The 23,469-nt window shown below is 45.2% G+C and overlaps 1 protein-coding gene across 1 annotated transcript in view; it reads left to right on the top strand.

Moving 5' to 3' along the window:
• The window catches only part of AGT (angiotensinogen), a 181,274-nt gene extending 160,923 nt beyond the window's left edge, over positions 1-20,351 (top strand). The window contains exon 5 of the mRNA XM_056566968.1: positions 19,960-20,351. Within this exon, the coding sequence (XP_056422943.1) occupies positions 19,960-20,151 (192 nt within the window). The 3' untranslated portion in view covers positions 20,152-20,351. The remainder of the gene's footprint in view (positions 1-19,959) is intronic.
• The last annotated feature ends 3,118 nt before the right edge of the window (positions 20,352-23,469 follow it).

Raw genomic sequence — 23,469 nt, 5'->3', positions numbered from 1 at the left:
TGCCAAGTTTCATGTTAATATCTTTAGCCGTTTGGAAGTTTTTGTGGAACATACACACATACATACATACATACATACATACACACACACACACACACACGATGAGTTTTATATATAGATAGATAGATTAGAAAGGTTAATGCTTTGCCAAGATCTACAACATATAAAAAGTGTTGGAACCTGACACAGCCCATTTAAACAGTCTATAATGATAGGGATTGTTTCACAGGACTGGCGCGTAGCAACTGAGGTACCAATATTGCAAAAGGCATCCTGGGAACTAAAGGCCTGTAAGTTTAACATTTGTTGTGGGTAATATTATAATTTTTTTTGGGGGGGGGAGATGCTATTTTGGAGTATCTTAAGAAAAGCAACCTTCTAACACAGCACCTGTGCCACACAGAAAGTCAGTACATAAAATGCGGATGCTGAGATTATGATTAGATTATGTGGAGTACCACATGGGTCAGTACTGGGTCCACTTCTTTTCAATATGTTTATTAATGACCTAGTAGATGGACTGCAGTGTAGAATTTATAAATATACTAGCTGAGAACCCGGCGGTGCACGGTTTTTCCTTCCTAATCCTTGTTGTGGAGGAAAATCAACAGAGGAAGCTTTTGACTTCATATCCCGTCCTCATATATTGTTGTCATAGCCCGAGCCCATATCCCGACCTCCTATCCCGACCAGTGGCGTCTCCAGATTTCATATTTTTGGGGGGGCAACAAGGGGGGCCAGGTCAAAAGTGGGGGGGGGGGGTCTTCTCACTCCCTGCTGTTACATAGTTCATCACATCTTTCTTCGCATGCTGATCGACCAGACGCTGACCTTGATTGGCGGAGGGTATTCCCGAAAAACACCCTCACACAGTGTCCATTTAGGAGGTTAGTGGCAAAGCGGTTACGGTGCAGATGGGCCCGCACCTGATGGATGCTGCGAGGTAGTGGCAGACTCTAAGAAGGAAGCAGCATGGACAGGGTCAGACTGGGATTAAAAAGCTGTCAATATTACCTCCCATTCCAAATCAGAAAAAAAAAGTGTTGCGGTGCTGCAAATTATGCACTTTTGTCACTATTTCCTTAAAGAGTACCTGTCATCAACAAAAACTTTTAATATGTTGTTCATAATCATTAATGAAGAGATATTGTAATATATCTTCATTAAAAAATATTAATATTTATACCAGTTTTTTCATTTTATACTTTTGGCCACTAGGGGTCTCTCTTCTATGCCTGGTCTGCAGGCAGCTTCCTATGCTTTTCATAGTAAGTGTACAGCTTTTAGGACTAATGCTGAAAGGGCTCTGGTCCTTCCACCGGAAGTTCAGTACTCTCAGCTCAGGACTCGCTCCCAGCCTGTGAGCTACAAGCCTGGAAATGCCTCTCATTTAACAGCCAGTCCCCTCCCCCCTGCTCTGTGTTCTCCCTGCCCCTCACCACACATTATCTTATACATTGTATTATCTCACTGCACTCCCTGCTCAGTGCCCCCCCCCCTGACATTCATCTTAATTACTGCCTCTGTAATTGCTCCCACCGCCCCTGGTTCTCAGCATTGACTTTTTAGTGCAGAGAGACACAGGAGAGAGAGAGACAGGCTGCCGTCCCTCCCCTGTACTTAGTCTGTATGCACACTGCAGAGCAGTGTTTCCCAACCAGGGTGCCTCCACAGCTGTTGGCTGTCTGGGCATGCTGGGAGTTGTAGTTTTGCAACAGCTAGAGGTACCCTGGTTTGGAAACACTGCTGCAGAGGGAGAGCAGCATACAGGAAGACTGGCAGAAGCAGAGTCCCGGCCAGGCTTCATGTGACATCATGCCTGCTGGGACCCGCCTCCTTCCACCCCTCAGAAAGACAGTACTCCTGAGCTAATGAAGAGGGATAAAAAAAAAGGTATTTCCACAGCGTTTTAAACCTCAATAAACACAGGGATAGACATAGTTAGAGTAAGGGACAGATGGGGAGGAGGATCAGGGAAAGTTTAGATGATGACAGGTACTCTAAATATTTAAACCACACACAGCTTTTAACAATTACCTTCCAGCTATTAACCCCTTCCCGCTATGGAACGCGTTTGCGCGCTGGGACGTATGCATATGTCCCCATGGTCTCCTTTGCTGCCGTGGGAAGCTCAATCACAGCCGGGGACTTGCCGCAGCTGCCGGAGCCGCAATTGTGCCAGTCCTGGCAGCATTAACCCCACAGCATCTATGGTGTTGAAAGGGGGAGGGTGCTCCCCTGTTCACCAACGGCGGCACCACGATATGATCGCAGGTCGCCGACATGATGACCTCCTGTCTGCCAGCTACGGAAGCCTGTGAGATCCAGCCACAGACGTCAGCATGTGCAGCCGATTAGGCTATACTGTGCTGCACTATAAATGTATTGCAGCATAGCATAACCTGTAAAAAGTTAAGAAAAAAAAAAGGTTCTTCAAGTATAAAGTGTAAAAAAGAAAGAGAAAAAGAAATGCCCCTTTCCCAATAAAAGCCCTGTATTATCACAAAAAAAAAACACAAATCATATACATATTAGGTATTGCCACCTTCATAATGATCTGTACTATAAAGCTATAATGTAAATTATCCCACACGGTGAACGCCAAAAAAAGAAAAACAAAATCGCAAATTTTGGTGCAAATAGCGGAATAAAAAACATCAAAACGCAGCATGTATCATGTCACAAAAAAACAATCTAAGAATCGCTCCACTGAGAAAAAGTTCTAGTGACCCCATGCCTTCACACCTCACCCAGTCTCTCTCTCCTGCTATCAGCTGTCACCTAACTAAAATCTTTAACCTCTCCCTCTCTTCTGGGGTCTTTCCCTCCTCCTTCAAACACTCTATCATAACCCCACTATTGAAAAAAACATCTCTGGACCCGTCCTGTGCAGCCAACATCGACCCGTCTCAAATCTCCCCTTTATCTCCAAACTCCTGGAACGCTTGGTCTACTCCCGCCTTATCCGCTATCTCTCCAAGAACTCTCTCCTTGACCCCTTACAGTCTGGTTTCCGCTCCCTTCACTCCACAGAAACGGCCCTAACCAAAGTCACTAACGATCTTCTGATGGCCAAATCAAATGGCAATTTCTCTTTACTGATTCTCTTGGACCTGCCTGCGTCTTTTGACACTGTGGATCACCAACTCCTCCTCAGTAGTCTCCACTCCAAGGACTCTGCTCTCGCCTGGTTTTTCTCCTATCTCTCTGGCCACTTCTTTAGCGTCTCGTTTTCTGGCTCTACTTCTTCTCTTTCCCTTGCTGTCGGGGTTCCCCAGGGATCGGTCCTGGGTTCTCTACTATTTTCACTCTACACATCCCCCATTGGAAAAAACAATCAGTAGATTTGGTTTCCAGTCCCACCTCTACGCTGATGACACCCAACTCTATACCTCCTCCGCCAACATCACCCCTGCACTCCTACAGAATACCAGTGACTGTCTCTCTGCCGTGTCAGACATCATGTCCTCTTTATATCTGAAACAAAATCTTTCTAAAACAGAACTTCTTGTCTTTTCTCCATCAACTGATACTGTACCTAACCCTGACATTTCCATCTCGGTATGTGGTACTACCATAACTCCCGGGCAGCAGGCTCGCTGTCTTGGAGTTATACTTGACTCAGATCTGTCTTTCACTCCCCATATTCATTCTCTTTCACGTTCTTGTCACCTGCATCTCAAAAACATTTCAAGAATCCTCCCGTTTCTCACTACTGAAACTGCTAAAACTCTCATTATTGCTTTGATTCACTCCCGCATCGACTACTGTAACTCTTTACTAATAGGCCTTCCTTTCTCCAAACTCTCTCCTCTCCAGTCCATCCTTAATGCCGCAGCCAGACTCATCTTCCTCTCCAGCCGCTACACCGACGCCTCCTCCCTGTGCCAGTCACTACACTGGTTACCAATTCAGTCCAGAATACAGTACAAAATCCTCAGTCTCACACACAAAGCTCTCCACAATGCTGCACCTCCCTACATCTCCTCTCTCATGTCTGTCTACCATCCTACACGTTCTCTCCGATCTGCTAATGACCTCACACTAACATCTTCTATAATCCGAACTTCTCACTCCCGTCTCCAAGACTTCACTCGTGCTGCACCGGTTCTCTGGAATGCTATCCCTCAATCCCTCAGACTCAAAAACAACATCCATAGTTTCAAACGTGGCCTAAAAACACATCTCTTCAGACAGGCCTATAACAGTCTCTAATTGGCCTCAACATATCCCCAACATATCCCAAACATATCCCCAATATATCCTCACACCTCTTGTTTGAATAGTTATTGTGTAATTGTATGTCTGATACTTGTCTTTGTTTGTACCCCATAATTGTAAGCGCTGTGGAATCTGTAGGCGCTATATAAATAAAATAAATAAATCATTTAAAGAGACACATGTCAAATAAAAAAAAAAAAAAAGAGCCTGGTCATTAAGGTAAAAAATGGGTCCGTCCTTAATGGGCTAAAGGAGCAGTGCAGAAAAAAATAACTTATCTCCTATCCAAAGGATAGGGGATAAGTTATAGGTCACAGGGGTTTGAGCGCTGGAACCTCTGGGGATCTCCTGAACGGGGCCCCGGCACTCTATCAGATGCGGCAGTTCCGACCCCTGCAGGAAGCCACGGCCGACAGCTCCCCCTAGAGCTATGTATCTCTATGGGGTACATGGAGGGGGTGTGTCAGCCGGTGTTCCTTGCGGGGGTCGGAACGCCCACTTCCAGCAGACTGCCGGGGGCCCTGTTCAGGAGATCGTGGGGGTCCCAGCGTTAGGACTCACCGCGCTGTATAACTTATCCCCTATTCTTTGGATAGGGGATAAGTTATTTTTCTCCACACAACTCGGCTATCAACCATTTGGATCCCGCTGTCAAAACTTACAGTGTCATCTAAACGGCCTTTATGTGCATCATTGGTGGTGCAGTTATTCAGTAGCATTTTGGGGAGGTGATTCATTTTAGTTTTCATGACCGCTTAAGGCCTCTGTGGCTGCAAGGACTCTTCCTATGGCAGCCTCTAGCACAGTGTTTCCCAAACCAGCCTCCAGGTATTGCCAAAACTACAACTCCCAGCCAAAGGCTGTCAAGGCATGCTGGGGGTTGTAGTTTTGCCACATCTGGAGACACCCTTGTTGGGAAACACTACTGTAGCAATACAGCACGGATGTAATAGATGAATGAAGTGCCTGCATACTGCATTGATCTGTATGAGCAATCCAATGATTAACTCATACAAGTCCCATAGAAGGATTAAAGTGTAAATGGTAAATTGCAAACATGGTTTTAAAAAATATAAATCAACTTCTTTCATAATAAAAGTTTAAATCACCTTCAATAAAAATCCAACACAGTAAACAGTGTACAGTGTAAGGAGAAAAAAACTAAACTAAATGAAAAAAAAAGAGCATTTTTTGGTCACATCCCAGAAAAAAAATGAAATAAATAGTGATCCAAAATTCCGATCTACGCCAAATTGTTCCCAATAAAAACGACATGGAGCAAAAAAATAAATAAATTATGCCAACACAGCTTAATAAAACAGTTACAGGGATCAGAAAAATTGTAGGCATACCCATTTTTTTAACCCCTTAAGGACCTAGGGCGTATGGAACGACAGCGATGCCATCAGTAAGTGCTGCCTATTGATTCCCAGGGCTCCATCTGTTGCAGCACTTACTGACGGCATCGCTGTCGTTCTGCGGTCCAGTACTCAGCGATGCACCTATGAGCGCTCGCATCTCTTATGGTAGCGGCGGCGGCCCGGTCATGTGACCACCGCATAGCAACACGTCCCTGGCAACCTCTGGCCAGGACGCGTCTGACGCCTGTTTCGCTGTTTCACATCGGCAGAGCGGGACTTCCGGCTGATCGCTCAGCTGGGTCCCTCTGCTGTATGAGAAACTATTATATTAACACTATAATAGTACAGCATAACATTATGTGGATTAACTTGTGTATGCCTGTTAAGTTTGTATTTGATGTAATAAGAATGTGTACTTGTGTACTCCTCTGTGACAATGTGTGATGTCACTAACCACACCCATTTTTTGTATTTGGCGCCAATTTACCTTGTATTTATTTGAGCCTTGTCCCCCATGCTGGTATGCTGATCAGAGGAAGGGAGGGAGCCTCCCGTAATCCCCCCATTTTTTGTTTTGTTTTCTTTTATGTTTTGCAATAAAACGGTCCTGCTGAGGACTCTTTGAACCACACTTGGTCCACGTGCATCTATACTGGAAGCCTGCAGTGCCATTCTATGAGGGTTTTTTTCTTCTCACTTATCTATCCCTGCTATTGGTGGTCTAGACGCGACCAACAATAGCAGATCGGGGGCAGGGGGGTTAGCTTTCGTTTTCCCCGTCCTGCCCACCCACAATAGGCAGGGCAGAACGGGAAAACGAAGCGGACCGAACGCCAAAGATCCACTTACCGATCCGGAGGCTGCGGGCGACGGTGATCGGAGGGCGGCGACGTCGTGCGGCAGAAGAGGACGGCTCCCTGGATACTACGGAAGCCGGTAAGTTGATCTGGAGGGCTACAGTCTGAGACCACTATAAAGTGGTCTCTACACTGTAGCCCTCCAGATGTTGCAAAACTACAACTCCCAGCATGCCCAGACAGCTATTTGGGCATGCTGGAATATGTAGTTTTGCAACAGCTGGAGGTCTACAGTTTGAGACCACTATACAATGGTCTCTAAACTATATCCCACCAGATCTTGCAAAACTACAACTCCTAGCATGCCCATATAGCTGTTTGCTGTCTGGTCATGTTGGGATTTGTAGTTTTGCAACATCTGGAGGTCCACAGTTTGGAGATCACTGTGCACTGGTCTAGAAACTGTAGCCTCCAGATGCTGCAAAGCTGCCAAATCCCAGCATGCCCAGACAGCAAACAGCTGTCTCGGCATGCTGGGAGTTGTAGTTGCGTACCTCCAGCTGTTCCATAACTACATCTCCCAGCATGCATTTCGGTGATCAGTACATGCTGGGAGTTGTAGTTTTGCAACAGCTGGAGGCACACTGGTTGTAAAATACTGAGTTAGGTAACAGAACCTAACTGAAGGTTTTCCAACCAGTGTGCCTCAGCTGTTGCAAAAGAACAACTCCCAGCATGCACAATCTGTCAGTGCATGCTGGGAGTTGTAGTTTTGAAACAGCTGGAGGTTTGCCCCCCCATGTGAATGTACAGGGTACATTCACACAGGCAGGTTTACAGTAAATTTCCTGCTTCAAGTTTGGGCTGCGGCAAATTTTTCGCCGCAGCGCAAACTACTAGCTGGAAACTCACCGTAACACACCAGTGCGAATGTACCCTAAAAACACTAGATTACACTACACTAACACAAACACTACATATACACTGTCCCCCCCCCCCCCCCAATAAAAATTTAAAACGTATTGTATGGCAGTGTTTCCAAAACGGAGCCTCCAGCTGTTGCTAAACAACTCCCAGCATTTTTAGACAGCCACCGACTGTCCAGGCATGCTGGGAATTTAGCAACAGCTGGAGGCACCCTGTTTTGCAATCACTGGCGTAGAATACCCCTATGTCCACCCCTATGCAATGCCTAATTTAGTCCTCAAATGCGCATGGCGCTCTCTCACTTCGGAGCCCTGTTGTATTTCAAGGAAACAGTTGAGTGCCATAATGAAAGTAATATGGGGTATTCCTGTACTCGGGAGAAATTACACTACAAATTTTGAGGGGCTTTTTCTCCTTTTACCCCTTATGAAAAGGAAAAGTTGGGGGCTACACCAGCCTGTTAGTGTAAAAAAATTTAAAAATTTACACTAACATGCTGGTGTTGCTCCATACTTTTTATTTTCACAAGAGGTAAAAGGAAAAAAAGACCCCCAAAATTTGTAACGCAATTTCTCCTGAATACGGAAATACCCCATATGTGGGCGTAAAATGCTCTGCGGGCACACAACAAGGCTCAGGAATAAGAGCGCCATGTACATTTGAGGCCTAAATTGGTGATTTTCACAGGGGTGGCTGATTTTACAGCGGTTCTGACATAAACCCAAAAAAATAAATACCCACATGTGACCCCATTTTGGAAACTACACCCCTCACGGAACGTGAAAAGGGGTATAGTGAGCCTTAACACCCCACAGGTGTTTGACGAATTTTCATTAAAGTTGGATGGAAAAATGAAAAAATTTAATTTTTTTCACTAAAATTCTGGTGTCACCCTAAATTTTTCATTTTCACAAGGGAAAATAGAAAAAAAGCCCCCCCAAAATTTGTAACCCCATTTCTTCTGAGTATATAAATACCCCAAATGTGGATGTAAAGTGCTCTGCTGGCGCACTACAATGCTCAGAAGAGAAGGAGCGCCATTGGGATTTTGAAGAGAAAATTTGTCCGGAATTGAAGGCCACGCGTGTTTACAAAGCCCCCATAGTGCCAGAACAATGTGACCCCATTTTGGAAACTACACCCCTCACGTAATGTAATAAGGGGTACAGTGAGTATTTATGCCCCACAGGTGTCTGGCAGATTTTTGGAACAATGGTCCATGAAAATGAAAAATGTAATGCACAGCCCACTGTTCCAAAGATCTGTCAAACGCCAGTGTAAATACAGTGTACAGTGTAAATACTCACTGCACCCCTTATTAAATTCTGTGAGGGGTGTAGTTTCCAAAATGGGGTCACATGTGGGGGGAGGGGGTCCACTGTTCTGGCACCACGGGGGGCTTTGTAAATGCACATGGCCCCTGACTACCATTACAAATGAATTCTCTTTCCAAAAGCTTAATGGCGCTCCTTCTCTTCTGAGCATTGTAGTGCGCCAGCAGAGCACTTGACGTCCACACATGGGGTATTTTCATACACAGAAGAAATGGGGTTACAAATTTTGGGGGTCATTTTTTCCTATTACCCCTTGTAAAAATGTAAAATTTAGGGAAAAACTGCATTTTAGTAAAAAAAATTGGTTTCATTTACACACCCAACTTTAACAAAGTCATCAAACACCTGTGGGTAGTTAAAGGGGTATTCCAGGCAAAAGCTTTTTTTGATATATTAACTGGCTCCAGAAAGTTAAACAGATTTGTAAATTACTTCTATTAAAAAATATGAATCCTTCCAATAGTTATTAGCTTCTGAAGTTTTCTGTCTAACTGCTCAATGATGATGTCACGTCCCGGGAGCTGTGCATGATGGGAGAATATCCCCATATGAGCTGGACAGCTCCCAGGATGTGATTCATCAGAAAGCAGTAAGACAGAAAACAGCAACTCAACTTCAGAAGCTAATAACTATTGGAAGGATTAAGATTTTTTTTATAGAAGTAATTTACAAATCTGTTTAACTTTCCGGAGTCAGTTGATATATAAAAAAAAAAAGTTTGGGCCTGGAATACCCCTTTAAGGCTCACTGTACCCCTTGTTACATTCCTTAAGGGGTGTAGTTTCCAAAATGGTATGCCATGTGGGTATTTTTTGCTGTTCTGGCACCACAGGGGCTTCCTAAATGGGACATGCCCCCCCAAAACCATTTCAGCAAAATTTGCTTTCAAAAAGCCAAATGTGACTCTTCTGAGCATTGTAGTTCGCCCGCAGAGCATTTAACGTCCTAACATGGGGTATTTCCATACTCAGAAGAGATAGGGATACAAATTTTGCGGGGCATTTTCTCCCATTACCCTCTGTAAAAATTGCAAATTTGGGGAAAAAACTGCACTTTAGTGAAAAAATATTTTTTTCCATTTACACATCCGATTTTAACAAAAAGTTGTCAAACACCTGTGGGGTGTTAAGGCTAACTGGACCCCTTGTTACGTGCCTTGAGGGGTATAGTTTCCAAAATGGAATGCCATGTGGAGTTTTCTGCTGTTCTGGCACCATAGGGGCTTTCTAAATGTGACATGCCCCCCAAAAACCATTTCAGCAAAATTCACTCTCCAAAATCCCATTGTTGCTCCTTCCCTTCTGAGCCCTTTACTGCGCCCGCCGAACACTTGACATACACATATGAGGTATTTCCTTACTTGAGAGAAATTGGGTTACAAATTTTAGTGGGCTTTTTATCCTATAACCACTTGTAAAGAACATGCGAGTGTAAAAAATGAAGATTTTGAATTTTCTCCTTCACTTTGCTGCTATTCCTGTGAAACACCTAAAGGGTTAACACACTAAATGTCATTTTGGATACTTTGAGGGGTGCAGTTTTTATAATTGGGTCATTTGTGGGGTATTTCTAATATGAAGGCCCTTCAAATCCACTTCAAAACTGAACTGGTCCCTGAAAAATTTCGATTTTGAAAATTTTGTGAAAAATTAGAAAACTGCTGCTGAACTTTGAAGCCCTCTGATGTCTTCCAAAAGTAAAAACATGTCAACTTTATGATGCAAACATATAATTTATTTGGAATGTCTATTTTCCTTATAAGCAGAGAGCTTCAAAGTTAAAAAAAAATGCAACATTTTCAATTTTTTCATAAAATTTTTGAATTTTTCACCAAGAAATGAAACAAGTATCGACAAAATTTTACCACTAACATATAGTAGAATATGTCACGAAAAAAACAATCTCGGAATCAGAATGAAAGGTAAAAGCATCCCAGAGTTATTAATGCTTGAAGTGACAGTGGTCAGATGTTCAAAAAATGGCCGGGTACTTAAGGTATATTTGGGCTAGGTCCTTAACCCATTAAGGACGCAGGACGCAAATGTACGTCCTGGTGCGGTGGTACTTAACGCACCAGGACGTACATTTACGTCCTGTACATAACCGCGGGCATCGGAGCGATGCCCGTGTCATGCGCGGCTGATCCCGGCTGCTGATCGCAGTCAGGGACCCGCCGGCAATGGCCGACGCCCGCGATCTCGCGGGCGTCCGCCATTAACCCCTCAGATGCCTGGATCAATACAGATCCCGGCATCTGAGTCAGTATGCGATTTCAATGAATGATCTGATCGCCCGCAGCGCTGCTGCGGGGATCCGATCATTCAGAACGCCGCACGGAGGTCCCCTCACCTGCCTCTGTCCGGCTCCCGGCGTCTTCTGCTCTGGTCTGAGATTGAGCAGACCAGAGCAGAAGATGACCGATAACACTGATCTGTTCTATGTCCTATACATAGAACAGATCAGAATTAGCAATCATGGTATTGCTATGAATAGTCCCCTATGGGGACTCTTCAAGTGTAAAAAAAATTTTTCTTTAAATGTCAAATTAAAAGTAAAAAAAAAAGTGAAAAATCCCCTCCCCAATAAAAAAGTAAAACATACGTTTTTTCCAATTTTACCCCCAAAAAGCGTAAAAAATTAATTTAATAGACATATTTGGTATCGCCGCGTAAATGTCCGAACTATTAAAATAAAATGTTAATGATCCCGTACGGTGAACGGCGTGAACGTAAAAAAAAAAAAAAAAAAAGTCCAAAATTGCTACTTTTTTAATACATTTTATAAAAATAAATTAAAAAAATTTATTAAAAGTTTTTCATATGCAAATGTGGTATAAAAAAAGTACAGATCATGGCGCAAAAAATGATCCCTCATACCGCCGCTTATACGGAAAAATGAAAAAGTTATAGATCATCAAAATAAAGGGATTATAAACGTACTAATTTGGTTAAAAAGTTTGTGATTTTTTTTAAGCACAACAATAATATAAAAGTACGTAATAATGGGTATTATTTTAATCATATTGACCCTCAGAATAAAGAACACACATCATTTTTACCGTAAATTGTACGGCGTGAAAACGAAACCTTCCAAAATTAGCAAAATTCCGTTTTTCTTTTTAATTTCCCCACAAAAATAGTGTTTTTTGGTTGCGTCATACATTTTATGATATAATGAGTTATGTCATTACAAAGGACAACTAGTCGCGCAAAAAACAAGCCCTCATACTAATCTGTGGATGAAAATATAAAAGAGTTATGATTTTTAGAAGGCGAGGAGGAAAAAACGAAAACGTTAAAATTAAATTGTCTGAGTCCTTAAGGCCAAAATGTGCTGAGTCCTTAAGGGGTTAAGGTGTTAAACTAGTAAATCATTAAAAAAATAAAAACACTCTAGAAATTGGTTATTGTAATCATACCGACCTGGAGAATAAAGATAACCTGTCCATTTTACTGCACAGTGACCGGCATACAAACAATCCAACTTTCTTTCTGTTTCGCAGCACATTTTATGGCAAAATGAAGGACGTCATTACAAAGTACGATTGGTCTCCCAAGGGGTTAATGCGGTATTTCCTAACCAGGGTGCCTCCAGCTGTTGCAAAAATATAACTTTTAGTTTTGCAACTGCTGGAGGCACCCTGGTTGGGAAACACTGGGTTAATGAGTGGTACACTACTGAGTGGTCTGTCAGAGATGAGGGTCTCTTGGTGACAGTACTGTGGGGGCACTGAGGCTGCCACTTTTGCAGGGCTTGTATGTATAGATGAAGTGTTATACCAGTACTACCTAACACTGGCACCTTAATAGTGGTGCTGACTGACAGTGGGTGACAAATAGGTAAATGTTTAGGAGCCTCTGCCCAATCAAAACTCCAGTGTCAGGGAAAACAGGTTTTAATTGTGGGGGGGGGGGTGCACGGCCTGATCTAAGTGGGGCCATGGCTCCCTCTGCCCCACCCCCCTAGCGACGGCACTGATCCCGACCTCCTATCTCGACCTCTTATCCCATCCTCCTATCTCGACCTTGTGGAACATACACACACACACACACACACATTGAGTTTTATATATATATTTATTAATATATATTTATATATATACTAGCTGAGTACCCAGCGTTGCCCGTTTTTTCCTTCCTCATCCTTGCTGGGGAGGAAAATCAACAGAGGAGGAAGCTTTTGACTTCATATCCCATCCCCATATATTGTTGTCATATCCCAACCCCATATCTCGTCCTCATACCCCGACCTCCTGTCCCGACCTCCTATCCCGTCCTCCTATCCCATCCTCATATCCCAACCTCCTATCCCGTCCTCCTATCTCCACCTCATATCCTGACCTCCTAACTCTACCTCCTATCCCACCCTCCTATCTCGACCTCCTATCACAACCTCCTATGCCGACCTCCTATCCCGACCTCCTATCCCGTTCTCCTATCCCGACCTCCTATCCCGACCTCCTATCTCGACCTCCTATCCCGTCATCTTATCCCGACCTCCTATCTCGACCTCCTATCCCGTCCTCCTATCTCCTCCTCTTATCCCGTTCTTGTATCCCGACCTCCTAACTCGACCTCCTATCCCATACTCCTATCCCAACCTCATATCCCGTCCTCCTATCTCGACCTCCTATCCCGTCCTCCTATCTCGACCTCCTATCCCGTCCTCCTATCTCGACCTCCTATCCCGTCCTCCTATCCCATCCTCATATCCCGACCGCCTATCTCGACCTCCTATCCCGTCCTCAAATCCCGTCTTCATATCCCGACCTCCTAACTCAACCTCCTATCCCGACCCGTAATATGTGCACCAGGTATTGAAATATCTCCAGCCGTACAGAAGTTATGTGAGAACATACATTTCCCATTGATTTTCATGGGACTTTAAACAAAAATCCTGACCCTCACAAATGGGGGTGGTTAAGGGTTAAATTAACTATCCTATATTTTAAGTGGAAATATAAGTAACATGTGACCAAATATTATCGAAATATATCCAGCCGTTTGGAAGTTATGCAGTAACATATATTTCCCATAGATTTGTATAGGACTTTAACCATTTAGCCGTTTGGACGTTTTTGTGGAACATACATACACACACACACACACACACACACACACACTCACACATTGGCCCACATTTATCATTGTCTTTAGAGCAGGGTTTTTTGCGTCTTTTTTTGCCCCTTTTTGTTTACACATTTCTGCTGATTTTGAGTTGCAATCCACTGATTTTGAGTTGCAATCCACTGATTTTGAGTGGCAATCCACTGATTTTGAGTGGCAATCCACTGATTTTGGGTGACGGGGTAGACTGGGGGGGTGGATATGTGTGACAGGGGGTAGACTGGGGGGTGAACATGGGTGACAGGGATGGACAGGGGGTGGACATGATGACAGAACAGGGGGTGGAGAGGGTTAAGAAGGGGTAACAGAGGGGTGGACATGGATGACAGGAGTGGGGGTGGAGATGGTTAAGAAGGGGTAACAGAGGGTGGACATGGATGACAGGAGTGGGGGGTGGAGAGGGTTAAGAACGGCTAACAGAGGGGTGGACATGGATGACAGCAGTGGGGGTGGACAGGGTTAAGAAGGGGTAACAGAGGGGTGGACATGGATGACAGGAGTGGGGGTGGAGAGGGTTTAGAAGGGGTAACAGGGGGTAGACATGGATGACAGCAGTGGAGGGTGGAAAGGGGTAAGAAGGGGTAACAGAGGGTGGACATGGATGACAGGAGTGGGGAGTGGAGAGGGTTAAGAAGGGGTAACAGAGGGTGAACATGATGACAGCAGTGGGGGTGGAGAGGGTTAAGAAGGGGTAACAGAGGGTGGACATGAATGACAGGAGTGGGGGGTGGAGAGGGTTAAGAAGGGGTAACAGAGGGTGGACATGGATGACAGGAGTGGGGGCTGGAGAGGGTTAAGAAGGGGTAACAGAGGGTGGACATGGATGACAGCAGTGGGGGTGGAGAGGGTTAAGAAGGGGTAACAGAGGGTGGACATGAATGACAGGAGTGGGGGTGGAGAGGGTTAAGAAGGGGTAACAGGGGGTGGAAAGGGTACATACCTTAAGCCATTTATCTTCCCTACACCGGCACGGGAATCCGGCGGAGCTTCCTCTTTCCTCCCCTCTCGGCGGGGCACCAAATCAGGACTCCGGCAGGGCACTCACTGCGCCGCTGGGGGAGGGGGACTCATCAATACAGCAGCACAGGTGACAGGGCCGCAGGGGGGAGGGAGACAAAGGGATATGCAGGGGGACGCTGTGTGCGCACGCACAGCAAAGCGCACAGATACTTCCCTTCCCATATTTTTTAGAGCCATGTGAGAAAGTGACATCGGGGATCGTAACATTATGTCCTTTTTAAAAAAAAAAAAATATTGTGTGCAAAACAAACACTTTTTCATAGACTTACATAGAGCATATTCATGTTAAAAATACTGGCACAACCCTTCTGTGATTTTGTGGACACATTTTTTTAATGAAATATGCCTGAAATACACTTTATGAATCTAGCCTGTTAAGATAAGACAATTTCCCATGATAGAAACACGTCTCTAAACAAATCATACAGTTACCAAATAACACCACTATATAAGGAGGAAAAATATCACCATATGTATTACCACCATGCTGTTACTGACCATATCCTGTAAATTGAGAGCAATATTACCAATAATACCAGTATACAAGGAGATATATCATAACCATACATATTACCATCATACTGTTACTGACCAAATCCAATATACTGAGATCAATATTACCAATAATACCAGTATACAAGGAGGAATATTATTACCATACATATTACCATCATACTGTTACTGACCAAATCCAATATACTGAGATCAATATTACCAATAATACCAGTATACAAGGAGGAATATTATTACCACACATATTACCATCATACTGTTACTGAACAAATCCAATATACTGAGATCAATATTACCAATAATACCAGTATACAAGGAGGAATATTATTACCACACATATTACCATCATACTGTTACTGACCAAATCCAATATACTGAGATCAATATTACCAATAATACCAGTATACAAGGAGGAATATTATTACCACACATATTACCATCATACTGTTATTGATCAAATCCAATATACTGAGATCAATATTACCAATAATACCAGTATACAAGGAGGAATATTATTACCATACATATTACCATCATACTGTTACTGACCACACCCTGTGTACTGAGACCAATATCACCAATACCAGTATACAAGTGAGAATAACACTGTCACATCATGACCACTACCATTACCACCACATATGTTCAGTGTATAAAGATCACAGAACATTGACCAATATCCCCCATACATAGCCCATATAGTGGTGACCCCTGCTCTATACAGGCTCTGCAAACCGTACAAGTGATTACAGTGCAGTTACATCTACTGACTCACAGGAGGCGTCTTCTTGGAGTTGCTCTCTTCTCTTTTCTTCTCAGACCGTCATGAAGTCTTCTTCCAACTTTTCAATGAGTCGTCACCGCAGAATCTGCCAGACAACAAACATATTAGGCTTGCACTTTTTAAGATCATTCCCCACCTGTTCCCTACCCTCAATGCCCTAGGTAATGCCCCCAGTAGACAGGGTAGATAATCTACCCAATAAGGTAGAAGCCCCTAGTAGGGAGGTAATGCCCCCAGTAGGTAGGTTGTAGGTAATGCCCCCAGTAAGTAGTGCCCCCAGGTAGGTTATGCCCCCCATAGGTACCAGGTAATGCCTACAGGTGGGTTGCAGCTTATGCCCCCAAAAGGTAGGTAGTAGGTAATTTCCCCAGTAGGTTGTGCCCCCCAGGTAGGTTATACCCCCAGGAGGTAGTAGGTAAGGCTCAAAATAGGTAAGGTACCCAGTAGGTAGTGCCCCAGGTAGGTAATTCCCCTAGTAGGTAGTGCCTTCTGTAGGTAGTGCCCCCAGGTAGGTAATGCCCATAAAATTTAGTTTCCCTAGGTAGCTAATGCCCCCAGTAGGTAGTGTCCCCAGGTTGGGGTTAGGGGCTGGCGGCAGGTCACTTTTCAGCCGTTCAAGTAGGCTGAAGGTAAATTACATTTAAAGGGAACCAATCAGCAGATTTTAGCATATATAAAGCTTGGCAATGCGTTATATATGATAAAATCGTTATCCTCACCATCCCCGGGGACGTTTGTGCCCCTTACCAGCTCCGTCCGCTGCGGCCATAGCTCCGCCCCACAGCTTGAATGACGGCTTGTTTCACAGCTCTGCTCCCTAAGCGGACGGAGCAGAGCTGTGACGTGAGCCGTCATTCAAGCTGTGGGGCGGGGGCATGGACACAGCGGATGGACCTGGTAAGTGAAAGTCCCCGCCCCGGGGACAACTTGCTGGGTGGCTGGGGGGACTTTATTACTTAATATCTTCACCGTCCTTGGGGGCACAAACATCTTCCGGGGATGGTGAGGATAATGATGTTAGCATATATAACGCATTGCCAAGCATTATATGTGCTAAAATTTGATGATTGGTTCCGTTTAAAAGAAGGGAAAAAAAGGCTGTGCCCCCCCCCCCCCCCCCCCCCACAGTGCCTCGGGTGCCCAGCTGCCCAACCTGTCAATCTGCCCCTGAATATAAGATAGATAGATATAGAGGCATATAGATAGATAGATAGATAGATAGATAGATAGGTATAGATGCAGATAGATAGATAGATGATAGATAGATGGATAGATATAGAGGCATATAGCTCAGTAGATAGATAGATAGATAGATAGATATGAGATAGATAAATAGAATCAGTGTTTCCCAACCAGGATACCTCCAGCTGCTACAAAACTATAACTCACAGCATGCCCACACAGCCAAAGGCATGCTGGAAGTTATAGTTTTGCAACAGCTGGAGGCACCCTGGTTGGGAAACACTGAGATAGATACAAAAGTTACTTACTGTACATAGTACCAGCTGTGGGCAGGGGAAGGCTTCATTTTCCCGTGGGCAGCTTTATTGGTGAAGCAGGAAATACAGCATGGAACACAGGGGGTCATGTGGGGGAGGGGGAGGAGCTTCCATCTCTGCTGCTCTCTTCCTCCTAGAGTCTGCGCGGCCCCAGCGCTGATGTAAAGGGCCTGAAGGGGAAAAATTATAAGAATAGAAAAGTCCGCCCCTCAGACTCAGTCGGTGTCCGACCTGTCAGTTGTTGTAAATGTCGTAACAGAGGGTGGACATGAATGACAGGAGTGGGGGTGGAGAGGGTTAAGAAGGGGTAACAGAGGGTGGACATGGATGACAGCAGTGGGAATGGAGAGGGTTAAGAAGGAGTAACAGGGTGGACATGAATGACAGGAGTGGGGGGTGGAGAGGGTTAAGAAGGGGTAACAGAGGGTGGACATGGATGACAGCAGTGGGGGTGGAGAGGGTTAAGAAGGGGTAACAGGGGGTGGAAAGGGTACATACCTTAAGCCATTTATCTTCACTACACCGGCACGGGAATCCGGCGGAGCTTTCTCTTTCCTCCCCTCTCGGCAGGGCATCGAGTCAGGACTCCGGCAGGGCACTCACTGCGCCGCTGGGGGAGAGGGACTCATCATTACAGCAGCACAGGTGACAGGGCCGCAGGGGGGGGGGGAGGGAGACGAAGGGATATGCAGGGGGACGCTGTGTACACTGAGGACAAGCAGGGCCCTGTACACCGAGGACAAGCAGGGCCCTGTACACCGAGGACAAGCAGGGCTCTGTACACCTGGCACAAGCAGGGCCCTGTACACCGAGCACAAGCAGGGCCCTGTACACCGAGCACAAGCAGGGCCCTGTACACCGAGGACAAGCAGGGCCCTGTACACCGAGCACAAGCAGGGCCCTGTACACCGAGCACAAGCAGGGCCCTGTACACCGAGCACAAGCAGGGCCCTGTACACCGAGCACAAGCAGGGCCCTGTACACCGAGCACAAGCAGGGCCCTGTACACCGAGCACAAGCAGGGCCCTGTACACCGAGCACAAGCAGGGCCCTGTACACCGAGCACAAGCAGGGCCCTGTACACCGAGCACAAGCAGGGCCTTGTACACCGAGCACAAGCAGGGCCCTGTACACTGAGCACAAGCAGGGCCCTGTACACTGAGCACAAGCAGGGCCCTGTACACTGAGGACAAGCAGGGCCCTGTACACTGAGGACAAGCAGGGCCCTGTACACTGAGGACAAACGAGGCTCCATACACTGAGGATAGGCAGGGCGGCGGCAGCAGGGAACCCTGGCGCTGCCGCGCTTAGACGTGAGGTTCACATCACTGTGGGACGTGACTTAAGCGCCTCTCCCAGGCAGCCGTTGCTGCAATGGCTGTCTGGGAGGGAAATAAATCCGGGGCCGGCCCTGGCGGCCGCGGCAGGCCCGGCTATTCAAAAAAAAAAATATATATATATATATAAATATACATATATATATATGTGTGTGTATATATATATATATATATATATATATATATTTTTTTTAGATTGCATATTATGGGCGGCGGACAGCGGGCCCTTTTCCCGGCCGGGCCTTCGGACAACATTCGAATGGTCAGTCCGCCCCTTCACTAAACTGGATAAGTATTATGTGATAAATAATAAAACATTCTCCCGTATTGGGGGTATTGGTGGACAGTAAGCTAACTTTAATGATGAGTGTCAGGCAGCTACTGTCAAGACTAACTAAGTCATAGAATGTATCAAAAGAGATATAGAGGTTTGTTACAGGAACATAGCTTTGCCTCTGTATAAATAGTCAGAACGCATATGGAGTATTGTGTCTAATTTTGGGCACCTGTATATATGAAGGACATGGCTGAACTAGAAAGAGTGCAGAGGGGGGCAACAAAGATAATTAATGGTATGGGAGGATACCAGGACCAAGACAGGTTATCAAGCTTGGCGTTATTTAGTTTAGAGAAAAGACGTCTTAGGGGGGATTTGATCACAATGTACAAATATATAAATGGATAGTACAAAGCCTTTTCTAGTGATCTTTTTATATCTAGGCCGGTAACCATGACAAGGGGGCATCCTCTACGTATAGCAGTGAGTAGTGATACTATGGAACTCTCTGCAAAATTATGTTGTTATGTCTCACTTAATAAACAAGTTTAAGGGGGACCTGGATGTTTTTCTGGAAAAAATATAATACTATGAGTATCTATATATTGTATATGTTGTATAGATCCCATTCAAGTAAAGTGGAGATTTAACATCTTTTCTAACTGGAACTAAAATGTTAAGGCAGATCTACACTATAATGTTGTGCATGTAGTAACTACTTCATCTTATTGTCTTAAATTACAATCCTTTGTTGTCTTCATAGGTTATTAACATGATTGATTTTGAGCTGGAAGAAACTGGTGTAGAGCCAAATGGAGATAGTGATGTCCCACAGACCAAAGAAGAACCAGTGGAATTAAAACTTAATACACCTTTCCTTTTTGCAATTTGCGAAGGCACTACCAAGTCATTACTTCTGCTTGGACGAGTAGTACACCCAACAAATGTTATTTAATATCAATACGTATTTACCATTTCTAAGTTCTTTATACGTTTAACTAGTGTTATAAATGCATCAATTGTAGATATAAATACTAACATTTCAGTAGTAAATGTCAGAAAATAAACACAGAAGGTTTGAAGAGGTTATCCAGATTTGAATTTTTTTTTAAATGTGAACTTCACCATTAAAAAAATAAAAAATATCAAACTGGACTTACCTCCCAGAGCTCCCCCGTGTCCCCCACTGTGGCCAGCTCCCCCGTGTCCTCCGGTTTCCTGCTACTGTCCTCTGCCATGGTCCTCTTAGTGCTTCTTGTGGTTGATTCGTCACGCTGCTCTTCAACTACAGCAGCAATGTCCCGCCTTGGCCAGTGATAGGTTGGTGTTATGTTGTCATGTTGGGCAGGGAATAGTGAGGCTCTGCTCTCACCAAGGCAACTGTCTCTGCCTATTTGGCAATCCGCCCTAGGTAATGGACTCTCAACTGGGTGATGATCTATGTGCTGGACTAAAGTGCAGGGTGTCAGAAGTCAAAAGGCTAAATCGAGACAAACAAGTCAGAACTGCAAATCTAGAGCCAGACCAGAATGCTGAGGAGAAAACTAAATAGCCACATCAGCAGATGTGGTGGTGCCTGTGACTCCACGCTGACCAGGCCAAGTGTGATCATTACAGATGTTTTGAGCCCTGATCAGGATTTTCTTCCTGGTGTTGAGCTCAGTATGTCACACTGCTGCTCAGCCAAGGCGGGATGTCACTGTGGCCAGCGATTAACTAATCAGCAGTGTGACGAGTCGATCGCAAAAGGCAGAAAGAGGGTCAGTCCGGAGGATGGGATCAGGATACTAGAAGCATCGGGTCATTTGGGGAGCTGCAGGATGTTTGCCATGCCATATATTAACCCCTTAACGACGCAGGACGTAAATGTATGTCCTGGTGAGGTGGTACTTAATGCACCAGGACGTACATTTACGTCCTAAGCATAACCGCGAGCATTGGAGCGATGCCCGGATCATGCACGTCCCGGCTGCTGATCGGAGCCAGGGACCCGCCCATAATGGCGGACATACGCGATCCCGCGGATGTCCGCCATTAAACCCTCATATGCTGTGTTCAATACAGATTACGGCATCTGCAGCATCGCGGTCACTAAAATAGATGATCGGATCGCCTGCAGCGCTGCCGCGGCGATCCGATCATCCAGCACAGCAGACAGAGGTCCCCTCACCTGGCTCCACTGCCTTCCTGACGTCTTCTGCCCTGATCTGCCTTCCCGCAGACCAGAGCAAAAGATGACCGATAACACTGATCAGTTCTATGTGCTATACATAGCACTGAACAGTATTAGCAATCGAGTGATTGCTATAAATAGTCCCCTATGGGGACTATTAAAGTGTAAAAATAAAAGTAAAAAAAATAAGTACAAAAATGTGAAAACCCCCCTCCCCCAATAAAAACGTAAATTGAGTTCGGGGCTTCACACTCGTGCTTGGGGTTACAGTAACACATACGTACCTGTATGGAAACATTACACTAAACCTAACGGTCAGATTTGTGCCCAAAGACCGCGACGGAGGGCACGCCTTTAGTGGGCATACCCTGTAATGGATAATTTGAAAAAGAGGGAGGGTTGGGAGGGGTCCGCAAAAAGTCACGTACGTCCCTCCTGTAGGAGCAGGGGCGATATATACCCCCGCCCCTACCCGACTGATTGACGCCCCGCCTGGACATGTGGGGGGTGGGGATACTCCCGCCCCTCACACAAATTCAGCCAATAGGCTTCCCACTTGTGTTAGGGGCTTCACACTCGTGCTCGGGGTTACAGTAACACATACGTACCTGTATGGAAACATTACACTAAACCTAACGGTCAGATTTGTGCCCAATGACCGCGACGGAGGGCATGTCTTTAGTGGGCAAAAATGAACCTGGTAGGAATGAAAAAGGGGGCAAAAATAAAACTGTTAGAATGTGACACACAACGAGCTACCTGACAGACCTGGTGATGATAAGCTCGTGAAGCCATGTCTCCTGTAATCAAACTACCCTCGAATAAGCCACTTACCTGACTGCACCATACCTTCAACTGACAAGCTACCCACTAAGTGATCTTAGGAGTGACGTCCCACTGTGATCTACTGATCCTGAATCGACATCATGCCTGTAGACATGACCAGTCCCCTCGCAACCAACATGCCTATAGACGCGAAAGTTCTGAACGTGAACCATCATGCCTGTAGACTGATTGTTCCCGCTGACCATCGTGACCATGGACATCAGATCCCGTGCAACCATTGTGGCTATGGACCTGAGGCTCTTTTATTTTGTTTTATTTATTTATTGTATTTCCGTTTTTGGCAACCACCTGTGTGTCATGAAATGTTATTACTCTGAAGACGTGTCAGTAACAGTGTCCTACGTGGTGCCTCCCCCTGCAGACGTGGCATGCATAACGGGTAAACAACCACCTATGTGTTGTATAGTTATTGCTCTGAAGACTTGTCAGTAGCAATTAACTGCGTCATACCGACCCCTGCAGACTTGACAGGAACAACAGGTAAACACCCACCTATGTGTCTTATAGTTATTGCTCTGAAGACGTGTCAGTAGCAAATAACTGCGTGCTATCGACCCCTGCAGACGTGGCAGGCATAAAGGGTAAACAACTACCTATGTGTCGTATAGTTATTGCTCTGAATACGTGTCAGTAGCAATTAACTGCATCATACCGACCCCTGCAGACGTGTCAGGAATAACAGGTAAACACCCACCTGTGTGTGTCGTATAGTTATTGCTCTGAAGACGTGTCAGTAGCAACTAACTGCATGATACCGACCCCTGCAAACGTGGCAGGCATAAAGGGTAAACAACCACTTATGTGTCGTATAGTTATTGCTCTGAAGACGTGTCAGTAGCAACTAACTGCGTGATACCGACTCCTGCAGACTTGGCAGGCATAAAGGGTAAACAACCACCTATCTGTTGTATAGTTATTGCTTTGAGCTGTGTAAGTAGCAATTACCTGCATGGTGCCACCCCCAGCGGACGTGGCAGGCATAATGGGTAAACAACCATCTGTCGAGATGTTGTTGCTCTACAGGTGTGTCGTATGTTAGGAAACTGCTTACGTGTCATGATGTTGTTTGCTGGAGACGTGTCTGCGACAATAACATCTTGATTGGAAAGTTAGAGGCTGGTTATCAGAAGTCAACGTACAGTGCTAAATGTGATCATGACACTAACTGGTAATAACCATGGTGCAACTACTCCAGTGACCTGTACGACCTATCAGCTGCGGTAAAAGAAAACCAGTATAACCGCGTGGTGGCGT

The sequence above is a fragment of the Hyla sarda genome, chromosome 3 (genome assembly GCF_029499605.1).
Source record: "Hyla sarda isolate aHylSar1 chromosome 3, aHylSar1.hap1, whole genome shotgun sequence".
NCBI lineage: Eukaryota > Metazoa > Chordata > Amphibia > Anura > Hylidae > Hyla > Hyla sarda.
Note: the sequence above shows the minus strand (reverse complement) of the source record. Positions and strands in the feature narration are given on the sequence as shown.